The sequence below is a fragment of the Pholis gunnellus genome, assembly GCF_910591455.1.
Source record: "Pholis gunnellus genome assembly, chromosome: 7".
In the NCBI taxonomy this organism is placed as follows: domain Eukaryota; kingdom Metazoa; phylum Chordata; class Actinopteri; order Perciformes; family Pholidae; genus Pholis; species Pholis gunnellus.
In genome coordinates this window covers 19,398,997-19,413,528 of record NC_136533.1, presented here as the reverse complement: position 1 = coordinate 19,413,528, position 14,532 = coordinate 19,398,997, and the positions used below count along the sequence as shown (strand labels likewise).

Below are 14,532 nucleotides of genomic sequence, written 5' to 3'. Positions count from 1 at the left end.
CCACGCTGGAGATAAAATCAAGATCAATAAGATCAAGATGTTTGACCAGTTTTGATGCACTTTCATCTCAATAATCATAATTTTTTCACGAATTCTCTGATCAAGATCAAATGCACATCGCCTTCAAAGCTCTTCTTTTTATCTTTTGATACCTTTCAGTTCAGTCATGAATCATCTAGTAACGATTATGTTAACTTTTGCACCTTGTAAGCAGAAAGAAGGGTATGGGCTGAAATTAAGTAAAGTTTAGCATCCTCTCGACAGGGGACTAAAAGGTTTAAATTCTTAATCTGGTTTAGACTATAGCCATGGTCTGCAGCAGCTGACTCACCCTTGGGAGTCCACTGACGGTTACACAGAAAGCCTCCAAAATCAGACAAATCTGCAAGTAATTAAAGCTTTTGGGAGAATCCTCTGTTTTATTAATTAATTAATTCTAAATCTTTGAGGATGCAGCTGTTTGGGTGAGAAAAACATGCAGTATCCATCTGTTAAATTGTTTTAGGTACCTTTGCTAATAACAGTATTATCTGTGGGGTTCCGTTTTTGATTGTTTTGCAGGACACATGTAAAAACCAGCAGTTAAAGGCTCTTCTTCAGCTCTGCTCAGGTTCCCACTCACTGCCATTCATTCCCAGGCCAAGGATTCCCTTGCTCACAATGATTAGAGACATTTGAATGGAGACGTATTGGTTAGCTTGAACACTGGAAATGCAACACTGTGAAAAAAAATTACCACCGACGGCTTCCAAGGTATAATAAGCTATATTTCATTAAGCAATTACCTCCATCGATCAGATACTGGACATGATGTGAGCTTTGCTGGTCTAAATGCCATGAGATCATTCATAATGATGATTATTTGATTGTGGCAAAGCTACAATACTGTCCTTTCCAACAATATACTCAGTCAGACGGTGTATTGTAAAACTATTAGGCTTTGGTAATACGCAGAATGACTCTCAAGACGCACATTGGAATGATTTGAGGAGGTGCTTTACAGCACATCATTTCAAATGTTTCCATTAAATATTTTTAATTCCATTTCCAAAACAGACTTTTGACTAACTATCCAACAGGAGGCCTCGCCTTGTGTTGAGCAGGTTGTGGAGACCAAGCATAGCTGAATCACAGCAAACTAGTAACCAAAGCCAAACTGAGGGATCATTTTTTGTGTTAAATATTAATAAAGTAGCCATGTAGCCATGGATGCAACTGCAAATTGTCTTGAAATAAGTCAAAGGGTATAACAATACTGGCACAAAAGAAAAAAAAAGATAATTTCACTTATGCCTTGTGCCAAAGAGCTTTCTCCCAAAAGCAGCTAAACACTCTTCTATTGAACGTTTATTTTGTAATGTCTATACTTTGCATGAAAAGTTCCACGAACACCGTTTCTGTGCCTTTCTTCCAAAAAGTCAATTAAGTCATTTTGTGTGCAGCTCAGATCATCTTGAAAACAGGTGCATCTTAGAAACATGTCCTTTATTCTCCCACAGTAGTCAGATGTTCTGATTTCCAATGCTGAATTTCACACGCTGATGTCATGTTGTTACCGCAAATTAAAAGCTCATTGAGCAGGCAAACATGCCAGCGTGCGTCCTGCAAACTCATCTGTTCATTGTGACAACCAATATCCATCACTCGTCCACATGACGCCTCCACCGGTGGAGTGTGAGATGCACCATAATCTCCCACATAAATCTGAACTGTACTTGTTGGCCACATGCATGTTACTACGCCTTAATACTAAACGTAACCCAGAGAGACTGTATTTTACATAAAATTGTATACTGCTGTGAAACTGCAGGCAATAGACGCATAAGTCATTCTTATTTTCCTGTTATCGATTCATATTTCATTGAATGAATGGGCTTTGCAACGGCTGCAGGAGGAAATTAATGAAATTCTTATTCACCTAATAAAAAGGTCCAGCCAGCTGCATGCTCACGGGGAAACTGTGGTGGATTGTTCCATCACTAGAAATCAATAACCTCTGAATGAGCTGCCCGGTGTTCGTTTGCTAGCTACTGGGGAGAATGAGAACATGAGCTGTGGGACGTGCGGTTTAGGAGGTGGCATAATCACAGCGGTAATCAAGGTCCATCGTCTCCCAACAAAAGGGCCGGGTCCCCGGGGAACATACGAGCCCACATGGCAGGTCCCCCCCGCCCCTGAGGCCTGCCTGCTCTGCGTCGGCTGTCATGAGGGAGAGTCATCAGCTCCATCAATCATGTGGAGTGATGGGCGCACTGCATTAGCAAATGTTTCAGACTGGGTAGTGCTAAAAGGAGAAGCGGCGGCAGGGAGAGCAAGTCCTTTAATCTCTTAAAGTTTAGTGCTGATGATGTCTTTTTCTTTACACAAGCAATGGAAATATACGCCAGCAGGGTAACATCATTTCACTCCTTCCCACACAGAAATCGACTCGCCTCAAGAAGTTTCTTGGGGGGAAAAAGTGTCATTCTCCTCACGGGGTCTTTTTTTCCAAGATAATGGTGCTTGTTTTCATAAAATAAAACATTAAGCCTGAGCATGAGGCTAGAATACTTGATAAGGCCAACACTGTTTTGGCAGAAAAAGAGTGCTTGAGTGACAGCTTGTTTGAACAGTCGTGAGCCTCTTGTGTCTGAAGGTTAGGGTCTTCGTCGGGGACCCCCGGCAGTCACTCACACGTATGAAAACAAAGCTTGTGAGCCAGCAAGGCCGTGGACGGATTTCCCTTCAACTGCTATGTAATTAAAGCAGCCGCTGATGTTTCTACCATGTGATAATGAGATATGAGTCTACTACAGGCCGGACACGTTTGGAGGAGCCGTCTGGGGGATCCGGTGTGGTTTTGAGCCCTCTTAACATCTCATCAGGTAGATGTTGTAAGACCCCAAAAGCGGCCGGAGTTCACCGCAGAATGAAAGAGATCAGCCCCGAGGCCTTCATAGTCACACTTAAACAATCGAGGATCAGACCCTCCATCTAATTCCATAATGCTCCATCAGTCATTTGTTCTTGTCAGCTCTGCTCTTTTTTCTTTTTTTTTTTTTTTACAAAACCTCAATCCCTCCCAGATTATACATGTATTTTTCTTGAGAGCGCCTTTAAAAGGAGTCTCGTTATTCTGTCAGAGCGTTTCTCTCCAGATCCTCAAACCTCAGCGGTTGGTAACGGGAAAACAGTTGCGCACACTTTTTCTCCCAACCCAAACTTCCTCCTCGGATCAAAAATAAACTCCATTTGTGTGTATCCATCTCCAGCCGTAGAGGAAGACCTCACTCGGCAAGACAGCCAGAAGGTCAAAGATGAGGGGAAACACCGCGGCCAGAGATACTGAGGGTCAGCGCTCAGCCAAAATAAACCAGTGAAATCAACCCGGTAAACCATCATGATTCCATCAATCTGTCGCCAGCGTGATTTTATTCATGGTGACGGAGAGAGGGAGAGGGAGAAAGGCAGCGAACGGGAGAGTTGGCTCCGCCTGTGAAACACAATACAACACAAGCTGTTCTCCATCTGGAGAGATGTCAGACACGTCTGTCTCAGCAAGCCATGACAAGCTACTATTAGAACTAGTCAATTTACACCCCATTTGATTGGATTTGGTAAAGCCACATGAATGTATCGAAAACACCAACTAAATATATGGCCCTTCCTTCAGCATCACTAACTAGAAATAAAATCATTCGATTTGAACAACTCTGCAGGTGTAGCTGGTGAGGAAACGCAAAAGTACTAACGGAGACAGCAGCATAAAGTCAGCACCAACAGTAGGAACTTAACCTACAGATAGAACTGCTTTCAATCTTTCAGAACCCACACAGCCATTTAGTGAAAAGCCCCCTAAGGCTGAAATTACAGCTCTGGATTGGATTCAACTCTTACCCTCGCTCAGCGTAGCTATTTGATGAAAGGCTTGGCAAGGGTCACATCCAAGTGCGGTGGGTATTTTTTTAAATTTTTTTTTTAAACTTACTTAAATGAAACTATGCGAAGACCTGGGCCAGACTGGTCGTCTGGTTGTAAATAACCTGTGGTGTCCCAGAGGGTGGCACACTGCAGGCTGTTGTGCTTTGCACGCATTTTGCAGAGTATTAAAACCACACACTGGGTTCCCAGGGCTCGACAGTATCAATTAGAGGCAGCTTGTGAAAAAGATGTGCTTCCTCCGTTGCTGTGGTCTGGTCAGAGGTAGGAAGCGAGGGGAGCGAGAGGGAGGAGGCGGGTCCTATCAAGATCTCAGTCTTCCAGTTTGCTCCATCAGCCTGTTTCACAAGTCCACAAATAAAGACAACTGTACTACAACACACCCGTTTCTCTCATCTGAAGTGTACAATATTGTTCCCTCTCTATAGATACATCAACTCGGTGACTTGAGAGAGCAGACAGCATCAGAATAAAGGCCACAAGGGGCACAAGTCTTCTTGTGTTGCCGGTGTTACAAGCCTGAGGGGAGCAACAGGTTAGCCACAGTGGCTAAACTGTGCAGACCACAGGCCCTTCTGTGCTGCATTTGACTCACTTACCACACTTAGGAAACACCAGATACTGTAATCATACTTGAAAACCACTTTAACCACAATAATAATACAAGTCAGAGACATTCCAACACTTGTGTCCTGTAAGGATTGAACCTGAACCTCAGAAGAGAGGGGAAAAAGTCCTAACGGATGATATTATCAAATGAATAGAAGATGTAGAGCACAGCATACTGTATATTCAGTGATGGCTCGCTATACAGCGCTACAAGTCTGAGTTATAAGTTTCTTCCACTGGGTTCAACAGCAGCAATTGCCGCGTCGACCCCAGTAGCCCCGATAATTAAGTTTACGGTTAGCCATTTGGTTTGGGTGCCACTGCTACTTTGGTAAATAAAGTTAAAATAAGTCCTTCAAATGAAGCGACAAAATACGTTGTGTGTAACTGCCCTTTAGTAAGACACATAGTTTTCTGATGTGATGCCCAATATCAGCAGGATAAAAAAAATCAATAAATTATGATGTGACAACAATATGGTTGAAGGATTACAGTTAGGGGCGCTTCGTTGTCATGTTACAATAATACAAATATGGTTATGGTTAAGGGGGAACTTGCTGAAACAACTTTTTCTGTCGTTCTTCTTGTGAGGACCGTCTCAAAAGCCCTCAGTGGGGAATTTTCCAAAGAGGCGAGTGAGTGCTGCTGTTGTACTGATTTAACCCATAAGCCAGTACTGTCAACAGCTAAATGAAAGAGAAACAACTTCAAATACTCAGAGGCAGCAGTGCACGACCGCGCTTATGAATATAAATGCGGCAAGTCAGGTTTTTGACAAAAGCTTCACAACCGTTAAATCCGTTCTCAAAAACACCAAAACCCTTCACAGTGAGAGCACCAACAAGTGGTTCTGGGTTATGTAAAATAGATTTAAGCCTTCTTGATTTCACTTTTTCATGAATAAAATATGGCTTTTAATTAAAAAGCAATTTAATTACTCCAATCCTAAATTAAATATCGCAACCATTCTGGCAGCGTTGGCAACCAAAAGCTGATGGCTGCTTTCCAGCTTGGCAACCAGCTCCAAAAACTTGCCGGGCTGCATTTCTCCAAGTGCATTGACCGTCGCATCATCTTTCCATCCATGCCACCCAAAGCTAACAAGTTGAGCTGGCATATTCATAACACAAAGAAGCCTCTGTTAGCTCACCAACTAGGAATCCTTTGCCCTCCGTCCTCTGTCTCGCCACTTGAAAACCCCAACCAGAGCGCGTACGACCGTAATGAGTTCACCCTATTGGTTCTGACAGGTTTGGTTCGCAAGCAGTTTTCGGCTCTGTCCAAACAGGGAACACTGAGGTCTTGCTTCTTTGTCCTTCATAAACAACAGAGCAACACAACCAGGGCTTAATTCCCCTCTATTTAGGGACAAATGGCCTCCTTCATTGGGTCCAAGGAGAACAGAGGGACCACACAGCCCCCCTTCTTCTCACAATGGACAAAGGCATTGCCCCCGAACTGGCCAACTTGTGTCATAACCCTATCGAAACGAGCCAGTGCTCCTTGTCAGAGAATAAGGCCACCGAGATGGAGAGGCCCGGGGAAGAGGGGTAGTCTTCTCCTCTTCTTTACTGAAAAGGGGGAACTATAGCATCCCAGTTGGATATGGGGGACAGGGGAGTTTTTGTTTCTAGTGGCTTGGGGTTCTCTGCTTACACGTCGTGCCCCCTCTCATCCACAGTCCTGTTAATCCCATTAATATGAAGAGGGCCAAGAGCCTGAGAGTGGCCACGGCTTAAGAGCCATCAGCCAGCATTAGCCCTCGAAATCCAAACCGTTGTCTAGACCCATTAAGAATTTAGCCTGGCAGAGTCAAATCATTTGAGACCCACGTCTAATGATGGGAGCATAACCTACAGCGAGCATTTACCCATCACCGCACACGATCAAAACATTGTTTTCACACACCAGATGCATCATGTTATTCGATTATAAATCCTACTAATCTCATTTGGTTGGTCCAACGGCACATTTGATCCATCATTTTGACTTGGTGCGTTCCTTGGCAGCTTTAACGCCTCTCTCACATTATTGAGTAGCTGTGTTGAACGTGTGCCACGCAATACTGACCATGTGAGGGATTTTCTTATTGGATGATTCAGTCCGGTATTAAACATCATTCCCATTTTAAGGCGATTACTGTCTGTCTGTCTGTGTGCAGTATACTGTATGCGTGTGTTCTGCTATAACCGCATGATGTATTAGAAGAGATAATCTGCTGGCTTTTAATTAAATGGCCAGGCAAGCAGCACTCAGAATACCAAATAGGACTAAGGTCAACGTCTTGTGCAGGGCAGCGAAGACAATCTCTAATGCTTCAATCCACCACCAGGCAGCCAACCAGACATCTACATATGGCTAAATTTCTCATCCCACCGCATACCAGTCGGGTGATTATAAAGCATTAGAGCCTGATTAATGCAGCTTTGAAGCAGCTTGCCTTGGCCAGGCTGGAGCACAGCGAGGGCTTTCATAAAACCATGGCCATGGTGAGCAGCTCTCAATCCCACAGTGAGAAAAGTGACCTAAGCAGTAGAGTATCACAAATGACAATCAGCCGAAGCGGGCGACCACCGGAGTGACTCAGCACTTATTCAGTTTCATCAACTGCCGATCGCAGTTTTATCCAGTAATCAAAGAGTCTAGAACTCCTCTGGACCTGGAGATAACGGGTGTCCGGTAGTGTGTTTACCTTTTGCAAAGTCTCGTTCAGGATTACTGTGACGAGGCGAAAAACTTGAACTGCGGCTTAGTGGCGCTATGTTCAACCTGCTTCTGTTCACACGCTAATCAGATTTGAATGCAGTTGTTTCGAAACGTGTCTTTCAGTTGCAGCATTAGAGGAAAAGTCAAAGTAAGTAGTATTCATATTATGGGGACCATGAATGTCTGTACAAAGCTTAATGGAAATCCATCAGTTGGTGAGATATTTCAGTCTGGACTAAAGTGCTGAACTGCCGTAGAGCCATGCTGCTAGCGAGGCTAATAACCTTGTTAGTGTAAAAGTGTCGCTGTTTGGATGAATATGCATTGGCCTTGTTGCATCATGTCACCGTGGTAATAAAGATTATAATTGCTGTACTTCGGTGTAGCTTCAGTGCTCTATAGTGTCTCTATTCCCTTTAGGGAGAGTGTTATGCCTCCGCATTATGAGCACCTCCTTTGTGTTCCATTACTATAAGAGCCCTCCCTCGTCTTTTTTATTGTTTATTTAAACATATCTGAAGCATTTCTGTACAGCACTTATATAATTGCCAAGATATTGGCCTGGCTGAATCATAGAAAGTGATACGAAATATTGCAAGCATTATAAACCAACATATTTTCTCAGTTTCTTGTGTAAAAAAAAAGATTATGTTCAAGCCTTGACATAGAGAGAGGTGCTGGTCGGATAAAGTCACACTCGCCAATACTCAGCTCACACAGTGGAGGCTCCACTCTGGGCCACGCAGCAGTCTGAGGAGCTAATTTCACCGTTTTGACGGTCACTGAGAAACCTGTGGCGACCCAGAACGGAAAGGTAAAGAAAGGGAAAAGGAAGTCCACAGTCAGGCAACAGGGTTTCAGTGTTCTGCAGCAATGTGTGCGTTTTCACATGTTAGGAAGTGCACTAAAAAAACACTTTCTCAAATGTAATCGCTATTGCACATTTTCCAAATATGCAGGTATTTCAGATTTTGCCTTTTTTGCCCTCATCACAGGGAACGCAGTACAAAATGTCCAGCATTTTTGATGAACTTTAGGAGGTCAAATTCAACCACAAAGATATAGTCTAATGAAGCTCTATGCTGGGTCTGATGACAGTGAGGGAGAAACAGGAGCATCATATCTAGTCAGCTGTTTCCTATTGACCTAAATATGAACTCACTCTACCCAAGACTCAGATGCTTAAGTAATTCTGTAGGGTTTTGGGGGTAAGGGAAGCGACTCACAAACATATCAGAACCCCCTCATTAATGGTATTTTTAGAAACAAATTAAATTCTGCCAGGACAGCTTATCTTGCATTGGTGGCAAGGGTGAAAATAACAATTTCTACCCTCATCGGCTATCTGGATGAGAGGATGAGAGCTTAGGAAAAAAAGAAGATCCGATCTGTCTGTGGTTAGACACTGAGCTGATCTTTCCGGGCTGCTGGAGCTCAACTAAAGATGGTCCCAGTGGCGGCACATTAAGAGAGATGAATCCATGTCTGTGAATGACTGGATGGCAGGAGATTAGTTATTGATTCTGTGACGTTCAATCATCTTGAGAGAAAAATTAAAAAGGTTGACACGACAACGGCTAATGTGCATGGTATGTGAACAGTCTCAAGTTGGCACATGGAATTTGGGTTTAATCTGTAAACTTTGGTCAGAAATCACAAACACTGTCTTCCCCCTCATCTGAGAGACTATCAGAGAAAGTGTGCACGCCAACAAGGGTGGGCAGGGTGCCTCCCACACACACCTCCTTCCTCTCCTGCCAACAGATCGTACTCCCGGGTGATTTAAGGGAAGGAAATGCAGGAACACCAAAGTAAGTTTCCTCCTCAAGACAACAATTCCGTTGCACTTTGAAAATAGCCACTACCACCACACTGGGCCATCAGTAATGTTCATAATTTTGGGGTATTTTTATTTGATAATTGATATTAAATGAACCTGCAGACCCTGATTCAATTAGCCACTTGCGTGCAGAAACAAGCTATCAAACACTAGCTACAGTATCACCTTATTAGTTGCTAGGGCTAACTTGTTAGCAAACAGTTTAAACACATCCAGCAGATACAGAGCGACATTAGCATCCCTTTGGAGTAGTAGGCGTTTGGTGCAGGGAAGGTAGTGTAGAGTGGGTACTTTGAGATTTTTCACTGAAAACATCTCCTTGTTGTGGCCTAAAAACGCTGTGAGAGAGGTGAGAGTGAACCATGCTGGCCTTAAAACCAATTAGGTGAAAGATGATACAAAGCTAATTCTCCGTAGTTTCTTCTTTGTCTACTATGAGTGAGCCCTTTCATACTACTCACTGCCATTTGACAATTTGACATATGACAATATGGCTGCATGTGCTTTTGCCATGAGGCCCTCTTCACTGGCTCCGTAACGCACCGTCTGTGTCATTGGGCACTTTGATGTGTCCACCCTGGCAACTACAAGCAAACACGACATCCTCCATTTGAATCCATTTCAAAACCTTCCCCTTCAAACTGCAGAAGGGAGAAAAACCCTAAACTGCTTTTCCAAACGGGACCATCTGGAGGCAGTCGTTGGATGATGGGAGCTGGAAGACTAAAAGGTTTTGGGAGAGAGAGAGAGAGAGAGAGAGAGAGAGAGAGAGAGAGAGAGAGAGAGAGAGAGAGAGAGAGAGAGAGAGAGAGAGAGAGAGAGAGAGAGAGAGAGAGAGAGAGAGGAGCAGCTACGTCTACCAAACCATGTCGTGAGTCCTTCTCTGCAGGCAGGACGGTAATTACAGGGAGCAGACAGCGAGAGCCGGACTGGGAAGGAAAATAAAGCGGAGATACTCAAACTGCTGGGTTGCCGCCCTTGGGCCCTCAACATGACCGCAGACAGCCCATCCTACAGTATAGGCCATGAGAGAAGGGTTCCAGATCAGTGCACTGACACACAGTGCCAAGGAGGAGGAGGCGGCCATGAGCACAGACGGCGGCCTAGTCCACGTCAGGCCAGGTAGGTCAACAGGCCGGCAGGACCACACAGAGCCCTGTATGAAGATTCTGCAAAGACCTTCTTGTCAGTGAAGTCAAGTATCCGGCCTACTTTTGTTTGTTTGCGCATCTTTGAGGAAACCGCTATGACAGAAAATGAAATAAAATGAAGCAAAAATGGAAATAAAATTACCAAAATACATCAATAAAGATCCCCTACTGTTGTTTTTTTCTGTAACCCGCTTGGTAGATCATTAAAGCGACATGAGTCACTTCCCAGAGAGCCGTGTGGCTTCTTTGCCGTCATCGACTCGAAGCTCACATCAAACCGCATCAGCGTGAAGCGTTCGGTTGTGCCCCCGATCCCGACTTCTCTAAATAAAGCTCTCGGGGCACGAGAGCAGAAGCGCCGGCGCGCCTTCTCACCGACTGTCTGAGCGTTATAAATCATCGGCCATGGCCAGGGAGGACGCGACCTTCACACATCCTCACACAGTCGAAACCAGAAGACATCACACCGGGGCTGGGCGCAGTTCACCACATCTGTCAAAGCACCTGACAGGGAACGATAATCCATAGAGCCGGTGTGTGTGTGTGGGCAGGCTGAAATATACCTTGAAAACAGCTCAATGTGTTCTGCAGTTCAATGGAAAAAGTGGCCGCCTTTTCTTTAAACTTCACTACTCGTGCGCTCCCCTTGGTAGACCTGAGGCACAGGAAACAGAAACTTTGAAAAAAAGGGCTGTGACATAAATTCCGCCACCTGCAATCAAGCTAATAACGCCCCGATGCCTTTCGCCAGGTTTTCGCTGTTGTGCCGCAGGTGTGCAGGCTCACGGCCAGTCTACACACTATTGCGGCAGTATTTCTCCTCTTGACATTTATCTGGGCTCTCCCGTTCCTTCACTCGGCCCTAACTGTGGATTATATAGCAGCAGAGATATGAACTGCATGACGTATGATTCCCATTTTCCAGGCGCAGGTGTCAAAGCTGTGTATGTGTTAATGATGAGTGTGTCCGGGAGGGAGAGAGGAAAAGCTCCCTGGGAGATTGGCCACTCTTTCAGGCTGTAGTTCTTTTATCCAGGGAGGGATTGTGACTGGCTGCAGGGTCAACAAACTGTCATGCATGAGCTTTCTTTTTGCTTTTTTTTTACAGTTTGGAGGGTATTTCTTGTAACACGCGTAAACTTTTTTTCCCCCTTTAACTGTGACGTCCTCATGGCCTACAGTTTGCTGAAATTAATGTGTGACCAGCCGAGTTAGTGATAAGAAGCCCTTAACAGTTTCTCAAACACTCCTTTCAGCATGAGGAGAATACACAAAGAGAACATTAAGTATTCCGCCGCCGTACGAGACTACCAGCCAATCGATTGCGAAATCCTCAGATGTCTCTTCTGAGGCTCTGTAGCTCTTAAGTCATTTTACACGCACCCAAACAAACAAACACACACACACACACAGACACACACGCCACAATTTTGGATCCCAACTTTTAATCACTCGCTGAGTTAAGTCAATGCAAATGGTTTCACAGCCAGGAGCAAAAACAAGTAGCACAATCCGTCTTCTCACGGAGAGGAAATCAATGTTGCACTGTGACAAAATATCCATATTTAATACTTCTGCAGCTATTCATCGGGACCACTCAAAAAGAAGAGTTTACTTTCTCTTTTGAAATGCACACCGAAGAAAACATCAACTGTCGGTCGTTACTTTTGGAGCCAGAGGCCTTACATTCTGTAATACTGATGTCCTTTGAAAAACATTATCTGAGTGATCCATAAATTACCGTCGGACTCGCAGTTCGAATAAATCCTGCCGATACGAGCTGCAGGGCGTTGGGTGATGGCAAGCGTGCAGTTTGATTTATCATCTCTCACACATTCAGTGTTTCCTACACGAGAACGCAGCATTGGCGAGTTAGATCAGTCTGTGTGTCCAGGGCCGCTTTTCCCCCCTCGCAATATTATCGCTGTCGCGACCTCCCTCCCTCCCTCCCTCCCTCAGTGGAGCCCAAGGGGGACAGGAGACGGCTGCTAATTGCAAGCCCGAACCAAACACATGGTGTTAAAAACAGATAACGCCGGAAGAGAGATATAGGCCGCAATAAAAAAAAAAGCATGTCAGAGACGGGGAACACGTCAGAGAGCCTGGACTGGAGGACTCATCTGTTTCATAGGAAGCCTGCAGTGACTTAGGCCAACAAACTCAAATGGTAATAAATAACACTGTGTTTTAACATCTCTTCACAGGACAATCAGGGTTAGGCTTTCTGTCTTGCATTAAAGCTCGGAGGCTCGAGGCTCTCCAGCAGCCGCACAGCGGCTGACAGCAGCAGCAGCGGTAGGTAGCCTCTCACCTCTGCACAGCACGGCCACTCCCTGACAGCTTTATGGACACAGAACACCAACTCTCTCCCTGAATCGCCTGACCATAACACAAAGTGCAAAGACACAAGCGAAAAGTATCAGCCTTTCAGTCAAATCATTTGAAAAACAGGCCTTTGGGGACGTGTTGAGCAGGAAGTGTTCTATGTGCAGAGCTAAGCTGTAAAGGAAATACACCACCGGTTGATGTGGAGGGTGTTAATGTAGTGGTAGCTCACTAAGATGTATCCTCTGGGTGTGCTTTGAAAGGCTGCACCTGTTGGACACACACAAACCGTGGGGGGCGAAGGCAGATACAGAAGATCAAACTGATCTTGCACAATGTTCTCATGAGAAGAGGTCTACTCACTCCTGATATCTGTAAACGTGAGGTCATTATGAACAAACATGTACAACGACAGCAAGACGCAACATGGGGGGGGGGGGGGGGGGGGGCAGGACTACGACGGTGCGTCTGACCTACATGAGAGCGTGGGTGCTGCATAAATGAGCCCGAGGCACCGACAACCAATCAGCCATCAAATACCAAATGGCCAGCTATGAGTAATGCATTACTCCGCGTTAGAGCAGCGGGCTGAACCGAGCACCGCGCTTCGCCTCCTCAAACTGATGGTTCCCAAATGCAGGGTGACGACTTACTCCCTATTGTTTAGGTATAATGAAAAATAAAGAAATACTTTGCTCAAAGTTTCAGTAAGGCTGCAAAGTCGGAATTCTACAGTCGGGCTGTGAGGAGACACATTTGTCCTCCAGAGTTCAATTATTTCTTCAGCACAAGTCAAGACCTGAGAGCAAGTCCAGACTCTGGAGGCTGCAACACTTTGCACTGAGGCATCCGAGCGCACTGCCGGTTTAGTCCTGGTGTCACGTGTGTTCATCCTAGATAGTGGTCCTGGAAAGATAGCAGGAATATGACAGGGGGTGTGAAAATACTGTATGACCATGATCCCTAGGACAAAACACACGTGTCTGTAGGAATGCTACAGTGATTTCAAAGTTTCTTACACACTGTAGCTACTACAGATGGTGTAAGGATAACCAGCAGGGCAGTCAAAGCACCCTACTCTATCGATGGATCGATACTTTCCTGAGGCCAGACTGCTCGTGGTAATGAAAAAGCTCACACGGGTCAGCTGCCAGTGTTGCTGCTGCAGCTGCGGTGAAATAGCCAAACTGCTCATTTCGGAGTTCTTGCAAACATGATGAATGAAGCCCCTTTATTCATATCCAGAATCGATAACGGTGCAGGTGAGGACAGCAGCGGAGACAAGAGACGTTAGCGGGGCACCGGAGCTGCACGTCATTCATTCATTCATTCACCCAAGTACCTGTCATCGTAGCAGAAATCAGCGTCCAGGGTGTTGACATACAGGACCAGAGCCACGGCGCCGCACAGCAATTCTGCAAACATTTCTCTGCCTCGCACACACGCGGGAAAAAATACAAAAAATAAATTAAATTAAAAAAATGCAAAAACAGGAAAATCAAAAGAAGACAAAGATGCAAAGTGAGACAGAGAGGAGCAGCGAAATCCCGATCTCTGTTCCCTCTCAGTCCCCGTCTTTGTCAGGATGTCTCAGCGAAAACAAGTCTCTTTCCCCCCCCCCCATCATCCTCGGCGAAGTGCACAAAGTGGCTAATCCATAGGTCGCTTTCTCTCTAACCCATGTTGGGTCCGAGCTGGAGAGGTTTGTACATCTCCGGCTGAGAGTTGGGCAGAAAATAAAACACGAGCAGCGCGTTCAGTGGATCTCCTGACAGCGTCTGCTGCACGCCTCCCCGACACAGAGGAGAGGATCAGCGCTCTGATGCTCAGCGGCCGATGCTGGACGGACCGCTCTCAAGTTAGCCGCAACCTCACCCACGACTTCCGGCTAGGCTTTCCAAAATAAAGCTCGCTGATGAACGTTATAGTTCACGAGCAATAACAGACCGTCGATAAGCGCATATCAGAAATGATATATGAGGA

General features: G+C 45.3%; 1 protein-coding gene across 1 annotated transcript in view; it reads right to left on the bottom strand.

Annotated features, from left to right (window-relative positions):
- tmtc2b (transmembrane O-mannosyltransferase targeting cadherins 2b) overlaps window positions 1-13,974 on the bottom strand; it is a gene marked incomplete at both ends in the record, with an annotated part of 83,240 nt that extends 69,266 nt beyond the window's left edge. Inside the window, one exon of the mRNA XM_079162454.1 lies at window positions 13,892-13,974. Within this exon, the coding sequence (XP_079018580.1) occupies window positions 13,892-13,974 (83 nt within the window). The remainder of the gene's footprint in view (window positions 1-13,891) is intronic.
- Between the last annotated feature and the right edge of the window lie 558 nt (window positions 13,975-14,532).